This window comes from Silene latifolia, chromosome 5 (assembly GCF_048544455.1).
Source record: "Silene latifolia isolate original U9 population chromosome 5, ASM4854445v1, whole genome shotgun sequence".
Lineage (NCBI taxonomy): Eukaryota > Viridiplantae > Streptophyta > Magnoliopsida > Caryophyllales > Caryophyllaceae > Silene > Silene latifolia.
In genome coordinates this window covers 24,818,859-24,837,206 of record NC_133530.1, presented here as the reverse complement: position 1 = coordinate 24,837,206, position 18,348 = coordinate 24,818,859, and the positions used below count along the sequence as shown (strand labels likewise).

General features: G+C 38.5%; 1 protein-coding gene across 1 annotated transcript in view; it reads left to right on the top strand.

The window, feature by feature from the left end:
• The window catches only part of LOC141656012 (anaphase-promoting complex subunit 10-like), a 63,686-nt gene extending 47,670 nt beyond the window's left edge, over nucleotides 1-16,016 (top strand). The window contains exons 6-7 of the mRNA XM_074462978.1: nucleotides 15,364-15,468; nucleotides 15,750-16,016. Coding sequence (XP_074319079.1) covers nucleotides 15,364-15,468; nucleotides 15,750-15,819 — 175 coding nt within the window. The 3' untranslated portion in view covers nucleotides 15,820-16,016. The remainder of the gene's footprint in view (nucleotides 1-15,363; nucleotides 15,469-15,749) is intronic.
• The last annotated feature ends 2,332 nt before the right edge of the window (nucleotides 16,017-18,348 follow it).

Genomic DNA, 18,348 nt, shown 5'->3' with positions numbered 1-18,348 from the left:
AACGGGAAATGCCCTGTGTAACAAAGTGTAATAGATATTCGTTTGAATTTCTTTTGAATTTCTTTTATTTACATTTTTATTAGGACAATTAGTTTAGACATTTTTTTTTTTAGCGTAGACTAAGACTATAGACTGTGTTTTCTGCGTTTTTGGTATTTTGGGATATGTTTGGATATGTTTCATGCAGGTTTGGGGAAGATGCACGCATTTCGAGGAAGTAAAGACGGAAATTCAAAGAAGTCTACACGAGGAAGTCCTCGATCGAGTACTTTTTGTACTCGATCGAGTGGCAAGTGTGTCGATCGAGCTGGCTGGTTAATCGATCGAAGAAAGGCCACAGAGGAATGGTCGATCGAGAGGTCCCTTACTCGATCGAGCGGAGGACATGAAAAAGTCCTCGATCGAGTGACTTAAAATCACTCGATCGAGTGAAGTGAACAGTAAACGGGAGTTTTTCTTTCTTAAAACTCTTTACTTTTCTAATTCTATTTCATTTATCCCTAACTTCCGTCTAACCTCTCCCTTAATTGCAATTGATTTTCCCCCAAATCCCCATTCTTTGCCCAAAATTATCAATTCCACCACCTACATTCTATTACTAGTACTTAATTCTTCATTAGCCCCTTATTTTCCCCCTCTTTTGTGCTCGTTTTTGCGGTTTTTGAAGGGGATTAGGGTTCCGCGGGTTTTCGATTAAAAATCCGCCTTGCTTGCTTGTTTTTGAAGTTTAATTGCTTGTTTTAGGATAATCATCATCAAGTAAGTGTTTCTATCACACTCTTTGCAATTTCTCTTGATTTAATTCGAATTTTTGAGGTGATTTTGAATTAGGGCTCGAAAATTCCATGTCTGTCGAATTGTTTCGATTTGATTGTGTTTATATGCCCTTAATTTGCTTGTTGATGATCTTTTCGCAATTCCTCGCTATGTCTACATGTTTAATTCGAATTTTGCGCAAATTCCGCGATTAGGGTTCCTGTAAGTCGAGTGTTTATTTGTTAGACGGCCTCTATGTTGCCTTGCTTGCTTAACTTCAGTCCATGCCTACTTACGCTTGTTGTTGTTAATCTTCTTTGTTGCCGTCCCCTAACGCCCGTATCGTTTGTGAATTATTGGGACTTTTGTTCCGTGAGTGCTTTTTCGCTTGCTAGTAGATCGTATGTTGCCGCATCTTTGTTCCTTGCTGATTTCAGTCTTTCTTAGCGGTCATATTTTGTCACTTTATCACCACTCACATGCTGTAATTCGAGGTTTGAGGAATTGTTGGGTTTTGCATTCTGGAAGTCGAATTTTTCGACTAATTGGGCCATTCGTTTTGCTGTCACATGTTGGTTAGCGGCTGTTTTAGCCACGGTTAGCAGCATCCTTTCTTATTCGTGCCCTTTGATATCTTGCAGGATGGACGCGAGTTCTGTGCCTTCCACTAGTACGTCCTCCAGCTCGTCAGTGAGCGAGTCAGTAGCCCCTGCTGTTGCCACTAGCTCTGCGTTGGTCACCACTGCAGCACCAGTTCTACTTGTCTCAGCTGCAGGGACAGTTTACTCCGCGGCCAGCTCAGCCGGGAGCTCGGTTCAGGCTTCACAGGCCATCACCCCTACCAGGCCTTTCTCTTTCTTCGGATGCGGATTCGAGCCCCGTTTCCCTTGCACTGGTATCGCCACCGAGACCACACCAGCAGGCTAGCCAGTTAGCCATCACTTCCAGCCCTTCAGAGGCTGTTGTTACGAGAGAGGGCGCTCTCACACCTCTACCAAAGATGCCCACGGTACGTTTCACTTCAGAGGCTCACCGGAAACGGTTAGCCGCCTTACTTCGTTGCCCCCTCTCCTCCACCCGTTTCCTTGCGCGGACTGACCTAGAGACCTTAGGCATTTACGAGGAGGTCTGTAGTTTGTTGAACGGGACGGGTATGTCGGGTTTGATTACCATGCAGGAGGCTACCATTCGTACCCTTACGTACGAATTCTTTAGCTCCTATTCCTTTGACACCGACTCTTACGCTGCTGACCACTCCAGTTCTTGCATTTACTTTCGACTCCGCAATGAGTCACACCACTGGACTTTGGCCAAGTTTGGCCATGTTTTAGGCCTAGTTAGTGACGGTCCCACCGCCCCACCTAGAGACCTCCTTCAGCCACTTTGGGCTGCGCTTACTCACACTCCCTTCCACTCACGGAAGGGAGCTCATGTTCACTTACCTGCGCCCCGTTATTACTTGCGTCTGTTAGGAGAGACTATTTTTGGGCGCCCTGAGTCCAATAACGTGACCAACACTGAGCTAGCGATTCTCGCGGGGTACCTCAACATTGACTACGGTACCCCATTTGTTCTAAACATTGCCTATCTGGTAGCTCAGCATTGGAACGGGATTAGGACTCGGGTCAAGACCGCAGTTGTCTGCGGCGGGCTAGTTACTAGGATCGCCCGCCACCTTTACCCCACTGACCCTTCACTCACTTCACCTGACGAGATGGCTCACCTTGACCTGGATGCCATGGCTGACTTGACCTGGTTCCCAAAGGCGAAGGGGAGTGCGAGGACGTGGAAGATCTGTGGTTCCACGTCTGTTACCTTGCCGTGCTCTACCCTCCCACCACTTTTACCGCTCTCTACTGCTGCTGAGGGAGCGAGGCCACCTCCACCTACCTACCACCTCACCTTCACCCCCCCTTCTTCTTCTAGGAAGAGGAAGCGGGAGGCCGGAGCATCTTCTAGCTCCCAGACTCCGGCCCAGACTAAGGCCCAGGCTGGACTGACCCCCACGCCTCAGCCTGCACCCACACAGCCTACACCCACTCAGACTCATACTCCACCCCCACTTGACCCTCCTTCTGGTTCGGCCTTCCCGGCCAATTTTGTCTGCCCTCCTGCTTTAGAGGCGCCCGAGGTCATGGACCAAGGGCGTCGTGATGCCGTGCTTTCGGATATGTGCAGGTACATTACTGAGATGAGACGGGATATGGCTTTGGCTGTATTTCCGCTCTACGAGTTCCACATCCGAGCCCGACGACCGATTCCAGAGGGGTGGCCGCATCCTTCCTTCTACCGATACCCAGCGGACGGGTACCCTCCACTTTCTTCTGACTCAGAGGAGGAGGTGGAGGAGACAGCGGTAGCACGAGAGGTGCGGTTGCGAGCTGAGCAGGCGTCCCGGCGAGCTTCCAGAGAGGAGGAGAGAGACCCTCCGTTCACACCCGGTCCGGAGGATCAGGCTGGAGATGACGACTGAGTCTCCCCCTTGTTTGTTGCTGGTTTGGGGAGACCGTTTTGTTGAGTCGGAGTACCTGAGAGACGGCGGTGCCGACGACGAGTAGTTATCTTGGTCTACTCACTTCCCGATTTTCTAAAATTTGGTTTGGGGAAGTTCGTGTTTTGTATGTTCTCTCACTCTTTTTATTTCGTCTCCTTTGTTTTTATTTTATTGGTTGTCTACTCACATCCCCCATTTTTCTGCTGGTGTATGCTGGAGGACAACGAGGGCGTTGTCCGTTTTGGTTTGGGGAGGGTATTGCATCTTTTTGAGTCTGCATCTGCATTTGTTTTGCATTCACGTTTAATTTTTCAGTTTGCATTTGTTGTTTATTTTCAAAAAATCAAAAATCCAAAAAAATTAGAAAAATTCAAAAAATTCACGTTTATTTTAGCATATAGGTTGAGTCGGAACGGTAGATTCCCGTGATGAAATTGCACTATAGCTTGTCATATTACTTGAGCCTTGCACTTGTATTGATAGTTTTTAGCCTTGTCATACGCATAATCTACGAATTTCTGTTCAAATAATAGCTGACTGTTTAGACTTGACCTAATAAACTGGCAAACTACTTAAAAATTCTGAGTTTTAGAGCCATAACTGGTGACATTCATGACCAGTTCATTAGGAATTTTGAGAGTAGTACTCCTTGCATAGCATGTTTGTCTCATTTGCACATTTATGACATTCAATTTCTCGTCAAATGCACATATTCGGGTTTGTGGTTGGTGTCACATGCAGGGAGGGTCTTGCAAATTCCCCTTTCTTTACATCTTTCACCCATTTAGCTCCACATTGACCAAAACTTGCCCTTTTGACCCATTAGCTACATTCCAAACTAAGCCTGCCTAGTCAAGCTAGTTAGTCTGTCCTTTTGTGGTATGTTTTCCATTGCAGTTTGGTCTGTAATTCCTGTTTGGAGTTGGTGTTTGTGTTGAGGAAGGAGGAAGAAAGAAAAAAGAAGTATAGAAAAAAAAAAACGTGAAGTAGAAAAAAAAAAGAAAAAAGAAAGAAAGAACAAAAAAAATGAATGAAAAATGAAAAACATGAAAAAAATAGAAAAAGAGCTGATAAGCAAAAGAAAGAAATAGAGATTGTGTAAGATGTTGTCCCCTCTTGTCAGAGTTGAGAAAATGTTTGAAGATGTACAATCGACAAGAGGGTTGGTTGTTTCAGTTAGTTGTTTAGACGATGTGTTTAAAAAGGGAACTTTGTGACCGTCGACTCCTCCACTCTTATTCTATATTTTTTTGAGGAGATTGTGCCTTGAGTCTAGTGAGTTTTGTGCCAAGTGAAGGGCACCCGTACTTAGTCTTTCAGTCAGTTTGAGATCCGGATGGTTTATTATGGTCCTGTTAGGAACTAGCTTGACGCTTTTACCTCCACATTTCCATGACTTGTTTTGCCTTTTCTCACCTGAACCTCACTATTCCCATATTATTTGCAAACCCTCATTTGTGACGGACATTATTGGTTGGAGTGTGTGCATTAGTACTTGAATTGTCTTTCATTTTTGTTGCATGCATGCTATGTAGGTCGTAATTAGGTGAGTGATTTGTCTTTTCTTCTCTCTTTTACATATAACATTTGCCCTTTGCTTCATGAGAGAAGAGTGACCACGTGAGAGTCCGATTTTGTTGGTCTTGCAAGGTCGATAGGTCACTTTATTTATGAACGACTTATAATTCGTTTGCGTATTGTTGCTTGGCTCAACTGTTGATTTTTGTTGCATTAAATTGGTTCAAGTAGACAAGTTAAGCTAGCTCTGAGTTATCATTTCCGTTCCATTAGTTTAGTTTTGAGTTTACTCGAGGGCGAGTAAAGGTTTGGTTTGGGGAGATTTGATACGTGCCTAATGTATAGTCTTTTTGGCCTATTTCAGCACGTATTTCTATGCATTTCTCTACTATTTTTATAGTATTTTGCCCCGAATTGGCTACTTTGGTGTATTTTGTCCTTCTTATAGGAATGATCGCGAAAGTGGTGAAACCATGCTCCTTTTCGTCCTTTTTGCATGCATTTAGAGGAGACGGGATTGTCCCAGAGTGAGATGTTGCACTTGGAAGTGTCGTTGCACGCATTACGAGGTATTTGAGTGAAGACGTAAGCTGAATTGAAGATCCAAGTGGTCTATCGAGCTGTTTGGAGGACGATCGAAGGGTTCCTAGGCTCCTCGAGGCTCGATCGAGAGGCTCCTTCCTCGATCGAGTAGGATTCACACGACCAAGTCCTCGATCGAGTACCCTGCTGGTCGATCGAGGGACTCTTTGAGATGATGGTCGATCGAGTGGTTTAATCCACTCGATCGAGGGGTTTTTCACGGGCATGGGCTTTGCTTCGGTCCGTGTGTTTAATTTTCGCTAAACATTGTTTGTTTCCTATTTAACCTATGTTTACTAGGTTAATTAGGCATCTCTTTAATTATTCCTTTTACTATCTTTCTTTTACTATCATACACATTAGGAACCTCTCATCACTTCTTACGTTGCTCTTGCTACGGGATTGCTTCATTGAATTTCGGTTTCTTTACGCCGGAATCGCTTAGATTGTAATCTCTTCCTTCTCTTTAATAATAATTAACCTTCTTTTGTTTTTAATTCCTGTTTATGTTATCGTTCTTCTTTGCCCTAATTTCTGTTATTGCGCTTTATATTTATTATTTCATTATGTCTTCACTTTGAAATTTGTGTCTTTGTTAGTTTAATAATCGACATGAGTAGCTAATCTCCCTTCATGTTGGGATTAGGGGATCTGCGGTAGAATAATGACGACGTAGTGAATGAATTAGACGAATTGACTAAGAGACCCTGTCACTATAGCAATATAACTGTAATTCTCGACCTAGTTGAGTGCACGCTTCTATGTCACCCATTAATCTGGCTACAATTAATCCTGGATCGAAAGATTGGACTAAATAGGCTTGCTATAAACAGTAGACTACCCTAATGAGGACGAAAGTTAAGTTAGTGGTATTTTAGGGTGGGAAGTGGACCGAAAGGACCTTCTAATATCCGTCTCGCATTAGTTCGTCTGAGTCATTTACTGCTAAGTTGTTGAACTACCGTAGTGAACCGAGTTCCCGACATGTCCCCCTCTTATTGATAGTTTTAAATCATTTTCCTGCTTATCTGCTCTCTACTTTATTTCTCTTCCCTTTCAACTCCGTAGTTTAGAAACCAAAAATTTAATCAACCCCATTGTTACCATAGGATTAGAAATAGATAGCTGTAGTTGCATTACCTCCCTGAGGATTCGATACTCGACTGCCTCTACTACATTTTTAGTTGAGACCGTTAGGTTTTATTTTTGACAGGTACGCGACAGACGTGTCATGTTGTCACATATATTATTTTGAGAAGACCTGTAAATTTTCATAATTTTTGGACTTCTTATGCTCGAAAAATGGATTTTTCATTATTAAAATCTGATTTAGATGAAAAATAGGTTAATATGAGATAAATTTCGAATCTGGTCATAGAAATTTAGTATGTTGTCACATGCAATTTTAAAAGATGTGTCTAAAATAATAGGCTATATTGAAGTCTTTATGCATGATTTATGATTTTTGGAAGAAAAATAGCATAAATAGTGACTTAGTGAAATTAATAAAACATACTCTATGACTAAGGAAAAACATCACATGTTGCATTTTATTATCTTTTTCAGATATAAAATTGAAAAGTTGATGACTATAATTTTTCTCATGTTTTTATGATTATTTTTGTTAAAACCGATAAACCACAACATTGTTTTTCCGAATAAATTTCGAAATTTTTAACCTAAGTTTTTGAACATTATGAGTGTCATGGTATTTTTACAGAATGTTCATGAGTTTAAATTTCAAATTTTGAATTTATTTGAAATTTTGTGATTTATTTGAAGTTTATAGCTTATTTTTGTAATTTTGAGTCCATTAATGAACAAATTTTAGAAATATGAGTTAATTATGGTCAAATAATTAGTGAAGACTAAATTTTGAGTCCTAAGAGGTTAGGGTAATTAACTTATGCATAAATATGAATTTATGTAATTTTTGTGATTTTAAAACGTTGAATCACGCAAATCCGTAAAAACCGAGTAATATACGATATTGGCTACTTAAAGGCGATTTAGCATAAAATTGGGCATGTTCATACATATTATAATGCTGCATTTTCTTTATGATTGTCATAATTTTATTTATTTAGTTTTGAATTATGTAATTTTTACTTAGTATGGCCTTAGTTTTTAATTGGTATTACCCGAAATGTATGGGAATATCGATTCGGTTGTAATTTATTGTGATCTCGTATCACCGTTTTGTAATTTAATAGATTTATTTTATTTTAGTTAGAAATGTATAATAGGAAATTATGTAATTTGTTATGTAATTTTATTTATTTCGGAGTTCCCAAAGACGGATTTCTTCAAGATGGCGATACATAAAGACGGTGTTACCTCGAGATGCGTGCCACAACCGAAGTTCAAGGGACCAATGGAGTTGGTTTCCGAATATGTAATAGTTAATTAGATTTTCTATTTTAGGAAGTCCATACTAGGATTTATTTTTTATGCTTTGCATTTTATTTATATGTCGCATGCATCGCTAAATCGTCACAACTAAAACATGCATCATCTTTCATCGAGTTTATCGACCGTGTCAATTAGAATTATCGTAGTTCACGGCTTTAGTTCACTTAAAACGTGATAGATAATAAATTGACATGACCTCTCGCTAAAATAAATAATTGAGACATAGCCTTACCAAATAGTAGAAACCATGAAAACCTATTTCGCGAGGGAGTGCACTCGGCCATCCCGGGGTACAAACCTTGTTACGTAGGGGAAGTGGGTGATAAATGTCTATCCACCGAATTCGTGTTGATGAGGGTTTCACCGGCCATCCCGTGCCGAAATTAATGTGAATTTGGATCATGGACACATTTATTCGAAATTTGGATTGACCTCAACGGAAGTATTCGTGACCGTAGTCGCATGTGTTCCGGGCTATAGATAAACTTAGAGTAAATTTATCGACCAAGAGTTCTAAAAATAGAATCGATTAAGCGTTAATCCACCGAGTTATATTGATAAGGGTTTCATCGGCTATCCCATGCCTAAGTTGATATGAATTTGGGTCTTGGAATCATTTATCTAGTTGAGTAGAGGTCAAAAATGCAATAAAACTTGTTTAAATTAGTTTTCACGAGTATTATTATTAAAACGACATTTGTTTTACTCCTATTTTGTTTTGTAGACCACTTCTTTTTCTCATAACAAATGGCTACACCAAACCCAAACGCCACGCCTCTCGCTAATTCATCATGGCTCCGATCCTTCATGGATCGATGTAAACTTGAAAAGAATGGGTCAAATTTCTCCGATTGGGATGCCCAACTCAAATTAGCCGCCCAAGGTGACGACAAGCTTCGTTACCTAACCGAGGCCTCTCCACCCGAACCTAATACTAGGTCGACCGCCGCTACTAGGGAAGCATATGAGGCTTACCATAAGGAGTCCGCCGCAATGAAAAAGATGTTGATATTTGCGATGGAGGCGGATCTCCAAAGGAGAGCCTTTAAAATGGGCACCGCTAATGAGATTTACTCCAAGCTTGTGACAATGTTTTCACAAACTCCGCGGATCGTCCAATATGAGGCGGCCGCGGCATTCTTTGATCTCGACTTCAAAGAGGGCCAAAAGGTTAGCCCTCATGTGCTCAAACTTATGGAGCTAGTCGAGACCTTGAAGATTCAAAAGGTATAAATCCCCAAAGAACTCATTGTAGATAGGATTCTACACTCCTTATCCAAAGTCAAAGCGTATGTTCAATTCTGGGTGAATTTTAACATGCAAGACAAGGATGTGTCTCTTGAAGAATTGCACAAGTTACTTGCACAAGTTACTTGCACAACTCATTGTAGATAGGATGGACCCTGTCTCTCCTTGTTGATTTCGTGTTACAAATTTTGATTTGAGATATTGAATTGTTATCCGCTGTTGAAAATTCATTCTCATCGTTCAGCAGTTGTATCTTAAGTTTGCACTGATGTTTGTTGTATGGTACGAAATCTGATTTTGGATTCGGTATTTGTCATATACGGAGTTATTTTCTATGCGTGTCCGTATGGAGTTCGGCCTATTGACATTTCTGGTCATATATTTTTCCTATATACAATAAGTTGAGTATATAGATTAAATTTTAAACTTTAATGTCAAGTGATTCAAAATTTATTAGTTTGAGAATAGCCACATCATCTCTAATTAATTGAAATTTTATTTTGGAATCACATGTGGAACTAGACATTATTTGTGATTAGTCGTATATAATATAATGAGACTTACCCACAGGAATCTTGTTGTATGTATTTGTATGACTAATTAGGATGATATATTGAATCTTGTTTCTTAATCTACCCACAGGAGTTTAGAGATGTATATGATTTGATAGTATTGTCATAAAATTAAAAATTTATATGTATCTAATTGAGTAGAGCTTTAGCCCACAGACAAGTTTTATGTCTCTAGATTCATATTTGAGCATGATTTACATTGGTAAAGCATGATTAAGTTTAAAGTCTCAACTTTGGTAATAGGCATGTTATTTATTAAATTTGCAGTAATTTTACCTGGGAGTTCTACTGATGTCAAATTTGACATTCCTGAATTGAATGGTGATAACTATAAGGTCTGGAAAGAGAGAATGCTACTGCAGTTAGGATGGTTAGATATTGATTATATGCTATTCGGAAAGACGAACCACCTAAAGTAACTAAAGAAAGCACTAAAGAAGCAATTGATCATTATGAAAAGTAGGAGAAATCTAATCATCTCTCCATTATGTTCATAAACACCAGAATGTGTGCTAGTATTCGTGGTTCTGTCGATCATCATAATAAAGTTAAAGATCTAATTAAGGTTATCGATGAGCAGATTGCAACTTCTGATAAAGCTCTTGCTAGTACCTTAATAACGCAGTTTTCATCTTTGAGGCTCACCGAGACTAAAGGTGTGCGTGATTATATCATGCGCATGAGGGATATTGCAGCTCAACTTAAGACCTTGGAAGTTACCACGTCTGACACTTTCCTTGTGTACTTCATTTTATGCACTCTTCCTCCAAAATATGCTCCTTTTAAGATCTCTTACAACACACATAAGGATAAATGGTCAATTAATGAACTTATGGCCATTTGTGTTCAAGAGGAGGGCAGATTGTTAATGGAGGAAGGTGAAAAGGTGAACCTTACTGTTGCTTATTCTTCAAAGAGGCAAAAAGATCACACTAAAGATAAGGGAAAAGTAAAGATTTCAGCTGAGCCAGCCATTAAGAAGGAGTCTACGTGTTTCTTCTGTAAAAAGAAGGGACATATGAAGATAGACTGCATTAAGTTTAAGGCTTGGCTAAACAAGAAAGGTAATTTTCATGTGTTTGTTTGTTATGAATCTAATATGGTTAATGTTAATCATAATACATGGTGGATTGATTCTGGAACTACAATCCATGTTTCGAATACATTGCAGGGTATGACAAACCTAAGGAAACCAGTGGGCAGTGAACTTTCAATCTATTCAGGAAACCAGATTAGTTCACATGTGGAGGCCATTAGGACATGCAATTTAATATTAAGTAGTGGTTTTATTTTGCATTTGGAAAAGACATTTTATGTTCCGAATTTCTCTAGAAATTTGATTTCAGTATCAAGACTTGTACCTTTGGGTTTTACCTTTAATTTTTCAGACTCTGGATTCAGTATTCACAGAAATTCTGAAATTATTGGTTATGGTATTTTGTCTGATAATTTATATCGTCTTGAACTGTAAAATAATATTACTCATAATTCTATGCATGTCAATGTTGGTTTACAACGTTGTATTATGAATGAGAATTCCTCTATTTTTTGGCACCGGAGATTGGGACATATCTCCATTGAGAGGGTAAAAAATTAGTAAAGGATGGAGTACTTGATACTTTAGACTTTACTGATTTTGATACTTGTGTTAGTTGCATTAAGGTAAGCAAACTAACATGTCTAAGAAAGGTGCAAAGAGAAGTTCTAGCCTATTAGAGATCATACATACGGATATTTGTTGTCCGGACATGAACGCTAATGATCCAAAATATTTTATCACCTTTATTGATGATTACTCACGTTATATGTATCTTTACTTACTTCGTTCTAAGGATGAAGCTTTTGATGCCTTTAAATTGTTTAAGGCTGAAGTAGAGAACCTATGCGGTAAGCACATTAAGATTGTGAGATCTGATAGAGGTGGTGAATACTATGGTAGATACACTGAGAACGGACAAGCACCTGGTCCATTTGCTAAATTTCTTCAAGAGCATGGGATTTTTGCCCAATACACTATGCCTGGTTCTCCAGACCAGAATGGTGTAGCAGAAAGAAGAAATAGGACATTAATTGAGATGGTGCGTTGTATGAGAAGTAATGTTAAACTTCCTTCATTTTTGTGGGTTAACGCTCTTAAGACGACAGCGTATATATTAAATCGAGTTCCTTCCAAGGCTGTGTCTAAGACACCTTTTGAGTTATTTAAAGGATGGAAACCGAGTTTGAGACATATACGCATTTGGGGATGTCCGTCGGAGGTGAGAGTATATAATCCACAAGAAAAGAAACTTGATCCAAGGACTATTAGTGGGTATTTCATTGGATATGCCTAAAAGTCTAAGGTTATAGATTATATTGTCCATCTCATAGTACAAGGATTGTGGAATCAAGAAATGCTAAATTTCTTGAGAATGACTTGATCAGTGGGAGTGACCTAATTCAGAACGTTGTCCTGGAGAGAGATCATCATGAAGTTCCACCTTCTCGATTCAAGTGATGATTGGTTGTCATTCGGACTCCTCAAGTTCAATCGAGTGTTACACAACCAGTGATAGAATTTCCACAAAATGTCGATCAAAATATGGTAGATCATAATGAGGAAGAGGTTCACCATGAGGATGAACAAGTTCCATTAAGAATATCTATTCGTGAAAGGAGATCGGCTATTCCTGATGACTATGAAATATATCTACAAGAATTGGATTATAATGTTGGAACTGATAATGATCCTATGTCGTTTTCACAAGCCGTAAGTTCTACAGATTCAAACTTATGGATGAATGCTATGAAAGATGAGATGAATTCTATGGCATCTAATGGAGTTTGGGATCTCGTTGTATTGCCTGATGGTGTAAAACCTATTGGGTGCAAGTGGGTCTATAAGACTAAAAGATATTTACTTGCAACATCGAGAGACATAGGCAAGACTCGTTGCTAAAGGATTCAGTCAAAGGAAAGGAATTGACTACACTGAGACTTTTTCTCCTGTATCAAAGAAAGATTCTTTTCAAATTGTCATGGTGTTAATAGCTTATTTTTATTACGAGTTATATCAGATGGATGTGAAAACAGCATTTCTCAATGGTGATTTAGAGGAAGAGGTTTATATGAAACAACCTGAAGGATTTTTGTCTAAAAATGGTGAGCATTTGGTTTGTAAGCTAAATAAGTCCATATACGGTTTAAAACAAGCTTCCCGCCAATGGTATAATAAATTCCATGAAGTTATTTCTTTATTTGGTTTCGAAGAAAATATAATGGATCAATGTATATATCTTATGGTCAGTGGGAGTAAAGTTTGTTTTCTAGTATTGTATGTGGATGATATTTTGCTAGCAACCAATGATAAAGGGTTGTTATATGAGGTAAAACAATTCCTTTCAAGTAATTTTGATATGAAGGATATGGGTGAGGCATCTTATGTCATTGGCATTAAAATCCATAGAGATAGATCTCGAGGCATTTTGGGGTTGTCTCAAGAGGCCTATATCAATAAAGTACTTAAAAGATTCAGGATAAAAGATTGTTCACCAAGTGTAGTACCAATTGTAAAAGGTGACCGGTTCTGCTTGGACCAGTGCCCCAGGAATGACATTGAAAGAGAACAAAGGAAGAATATTCCATATGCTTCAGCTGTTGGTAGCATTATGTATGCTCAGGTTTATACTAGACCCGACATTGCATATGCAGTTGGAGTGTTAGGAAGATATCAGAGTAACCCAGGTCTTGATCACTGGAAGGCTGCAAAGAAAGTGTTGATATACCTTCAAGGTACTAAGGATTACATGCTTATGCTTAGACGAACTGAGAATCTTGAAGTAGTAGGTTACTCTAACTCTGACTACGCAGGCTGCATAGATTCACGTAAATCCACATCAGGATATGTGTTTATGTTAGCTGATGGAGCTATGTCATGGAGGAGTGTTAAGCAAACCTTGACGGCTACTTCTACTATGGAGGCTGAGTTCGTATCTTGTTTTGAGGCTACCTCACATGGTGTTTGGTTGAAAAGTTTCATATCTGGGCTTAGAGTTATTGACTCTATTTGTAAGCCGCTAAGAATGTATTGTGATAATTCAGTTGCTGTGTTTATGGCTAAGAATAATAAAAGTGGAAGTCGAAGTAAACACATCGACATAAAGTATCTAGCCATAAAGAAGCGTGTTCAGGAAAAGAAAGTAATCATTGAACACATTAGCACAGAGTTGATGATTGCAGATCCCTTGACTAAAGGCATGCCAATTAAGACTTTCAAGGATCATGTAGTGAGAATGGGACTTGGTTCCATCATGTAGTACATTCATTAAGTTTTTGTAAGAAACTTTTATTAAGTTGGATATTTTATCTTTTGGATATATATGCGCATATTTATAAAGTAATGTTGAGAAATATCATTTTGTTTGAACCTTGAGTAAACATGGGGTTTACTCATTAAGTTAAATGTGTGTGGTGTGAAAGACTTGATATATTGTGATACATGGAAGATTAATTCTTGCTCTAAGAGAATTCGTCGCCATGATCCATATGTTGTGTCTCTTGTTAAATGGACCAAGTGGGAGAATGTAAGATATTCCATAAAATAAATAAGTATTTTATTAATATTTAATTAAGTTATTTTATGGAAATTAAGTTGGTCCATTGTATGGTGGAAGTTACCTAGGATTCTATTTCCACAATTATCTCACATGACTTACCATTCACAATTTAGGAAACTGTTCAGTTGACTCTTTGATGGCAAGAGTCTATATAAGGGGAACATATTTATTCTGATTAAGGTTCACTAATCCTACCTCATTAAGAAAATACACCATCTAAATTGTGAGGCTGAGGGTTTGGAAGCCAAGTCAGATTTGGGGGTTAAGAAATTGGGTTATTCATTATGACAGATCAATTATTTCAAGCAATGGCTGGAGGTAAGTAATTGATCTCTTTTATCGCTTCCGCATTCAGTTTATACATGTTCATTATGAGACTAGAACATGTTAATTTTAGACTATAAAACTTACATTAAATGTCAAAATGGGAAATTCGCGGGTGTTACATCCACGATGAGAATATATGACAAATATTGTGGCTCCGTACTTTATTATATAACCTTACTGTATTTTGAATTAAAGAAGCAAAAAACTTCAAAGGCACCTGGGCTAAAAGTATATATGTCTTGCTGAAATCTCGAGTACTGATCATCAAACACTTGTGAGCAATGTTTGGCTCATGATGATTTGAAACTATTTGTAACAAAGTAGTTTGGACTATGGCCCGGGAGTCTACAGGGGTAAAATGTTTGAAGATAGGCAAGTAAAAAAAAATGCTTGATGCATTTACTCCGTAATTAATATATCTAATGCCGTTTCCTGTGCCTGTGGAGTTTGGGGGATTGGAGAACTGCACAAGAAGTTGCTTTATCTTGATCTTGGTCACAATGGCTGCTCTTTGTTTGGATACATATTGGGGGAAGGGGAGCGTATATGTGGACCGGTTTTATCAGTGGCACTGATGTATGTATATGTGGATGTCTAATAAATTTTGTTAACTGATAACTCTGAAGATAAGAGCAAGGTCCACAATTTGAACATTTTCAGTCGAACTGGTTCTCTATGTTGGCTAGCAACAGAAAAGAAAATTATGTTGCCTTTTTCTTTCTACATCGTTTTATTACCTTGATAGGAGTTACATTCATTTTTGGCATGAATGACTGGTTTGCATTTTTAACTGTTCTTAGATCGATGAACATCTGAACATCTTGAACCAACTTCTGATGAGTGTTGTTCATTTTGACAGGGAAGTTTTTGTCAATACGTTTATGCTGCAAATTGCTGTTTTGTCTAATCACCTTAACGGTAGGGATACTCATGTGCGCCAGATCAAAGTCTATGGACCTCGACCGTAAGTTCAGATCTACTCTTTAATCTACCTATTTAGTTCACTTCTTTGCTTGATGCTTTTTTTCATTTCGGACAAAAACTACATAATCTCTAATCCCTGCATTGTAAACTGTGAAGTAGCGGTTGGTCAACGTCAACATGCTTTGAATACATTTTATAAATCGTACGAAATATGTTCCCTCACCTCGCCATAGTCGGGAAATTGGGAGAAACTAGGTAGTGTTGAATACTTTGTACTTATTTCCTGAGTAAAATTATAATATTGGGCCTGAATGCGAGCAGGAACCCTATTCCATGTCAACCTTTCCAGTTCACCTCCTCTGAGTTCGTGACATATTCAACTGTAAGATAAAGATGCCGGACATTGCTGGCTGCTGTATCATGTTTTGTTACTTGCATTTTTCTGGAAGTGTTGTATCGTGTTCATGATCCTATATCCACCATCAAGGCGAGTTCAGGGACCTTAAGGTAGAATAAGTAAGCATCAAATTACTATCTAGTGTGCAGATGTAAGCTAGATTTGTTACGAATTATTGATGGGGTACTCATGAGTCATAACCTAGGTACGGCCTCACGAACGGCCTCACCAAATTATTAGCGACCATGGACACGTGGTAGAAAAACCGAGAGAAAAAGAAGCACGACTTGGAACGGCCTCACGAACGACTCAAATTGAAGTATATTATACATGATTTTCGGGACTCTAGACTCTTAGAAAAAAAATGTCTGTAAATCACAAGAACTGTTTATCGAGTCATACTAAGCGATAAATAAGTCTCGGGCAGAAATCGGATACTTGTTACAAAATTGTTTAATACATGTATTTGAAGCTGAAGTTGAACAAGATAACTCTTGAAGCGACCCCGAAAACATGGTAGAAAAACCGGAGAAAAAAAACACAACCTGATACGGCATCCCAAGCGGCTCAAATTATTGAACCGTATATTGAAATATATAATACATGGGAGTAACAAAATAAAATAACAAAAGTAACAAAATAAAATTCAAATGAGAGTGAATAACAAGTAATCAATCAAATAAGTTTTAAGATGAAAATTTATCAAGTTTATGGAAAACTTAATACGACTCAATAAAGTGAGACACTTTAGTTGATGAAACCACTCAATCAATCTTTCTAATTAATATTATTTCCCTATTAGTGAGATTAATTCTCCAAATTCCCTTAATTAGAAGTCAACCACAAGGAAATCACACTTATTAATTCCTCTAACTTATTAATTCCTCTAACTTATTAATTCCTCTAATGGAAGTCACACACATAGATTAATTAACAAGAAGGTGAAGCAATAGGAATCTAATAGGTGTATTTACTCGCAATGAAAACACAATTAATGAACAATCATAAATTAATCTCTCAAATGTTAATTAAACAAAGAAGGAATCACATTCATTAGTCTAAGAACAAGTTGTTGCAATATGGGATTACAAGGTGCGAAATATGTGGACAGAAAATCCGCACCGTATAAATTCCTTGTTGCCTCCCTTATTCAACATTTTTCTTTGCTTGCTTCTTGAAAGGCTTCTTCATGGTCCATTTGGTGCTTGATCTTGGCCTTCCTTTGCTGCTTTTCTTGCTCCGCTTTACCTTCAATTCCTCATTGAAACTCCTTTGTTGAATTTAGTAACGTTTGGTATTGGATTAAAAGCATTAAAAATACCCAAAACCCTTTACAAAAGGCTACTACATGAGCTCCAAATGCAATAAAATGTAGGTAGAAAATGGAGCTCATCAAACACCCCACACTTACCCCTTTGCTCGCCCCGATCAAACTAGTGTAAAGCTCATCACCGCTAGGCTAAAAAGACGTATGGGCATGCTCCCGATTCTCCTTTCTTCTCACACACTCCCTTTTTATATCACCCTTATTAAAACACATGGTCACTTTCCGTCAAGGTTTCAACATAGCAATTAAGTGACCCAAATATCTCCATAGCAAGTCTCTCTTCCCTCACTTGTCCTCCTTATATCATCACTCTTTTACAATGATCCCACTCCACCTCTCCATATCATCACAATTCCTCATAAATTCTCTTTAATTCTTCCCCTTATCACTCCATGCCAATAAATACAAGGTCATATAATCATTACAACACCTCCTAACTCATAAAATAGACAACCTCAACATCCTTCCTAACAACACTTCCACACAATCTCAAATGATAATACCAACAACATAATTCAAAATGTCACCAAAAGTCACCTACCAATACTCACACTTAGCCTTTATATACTTCTAACTTACCGTTCCGGCCTTTTAGAGCTCCACCACTTATGTCACCACTGTCAAAAGTGAAATACAATGTATGTGACATGATTCAAGGCTTCAAAGAGTCAACAATTTTTCAAATTTTTTTTTCTAATTCTCTCATTTTGCCTAAACCGCCCTTTCAGGTTTTCGATTTAGCTCTTTTCCTCACCTCTACTCTCGTGGCTCGCACTCTTTTTTTCATTTTGCCCGGATTACCCTTTCGGGTTTTCACTCCAACCTCGATCACTTTCCCATTTTTGCCTAGGATGCCCTTTCGGGTTTTCATCCTAGCCGTTTTTTTAAAATGAAATACAATGCATGAAAAGAAATATAATACAATATATTACAAGATGTTACCAACTCATGTTCACCCCACACTTTATTTTTCACTTTGTCCCCAAAGTGTAAGGTGAACATCCATAACCACTCAAGAGTTTGAACTTGAGGCCTCTCCACTTCCCGGAGGTCCTCCCCTTCTTCTTGATTCTCTTCTTCTTCTTCTAAACCTAGCCATTTTGGCACTTGTTGCATTCATTTGGTTCTCATCATATCCTTGATATTGAGTGGGAAAATTTCTCTTGTGTTGAGCATTCATCGCCGCCACCATGTCA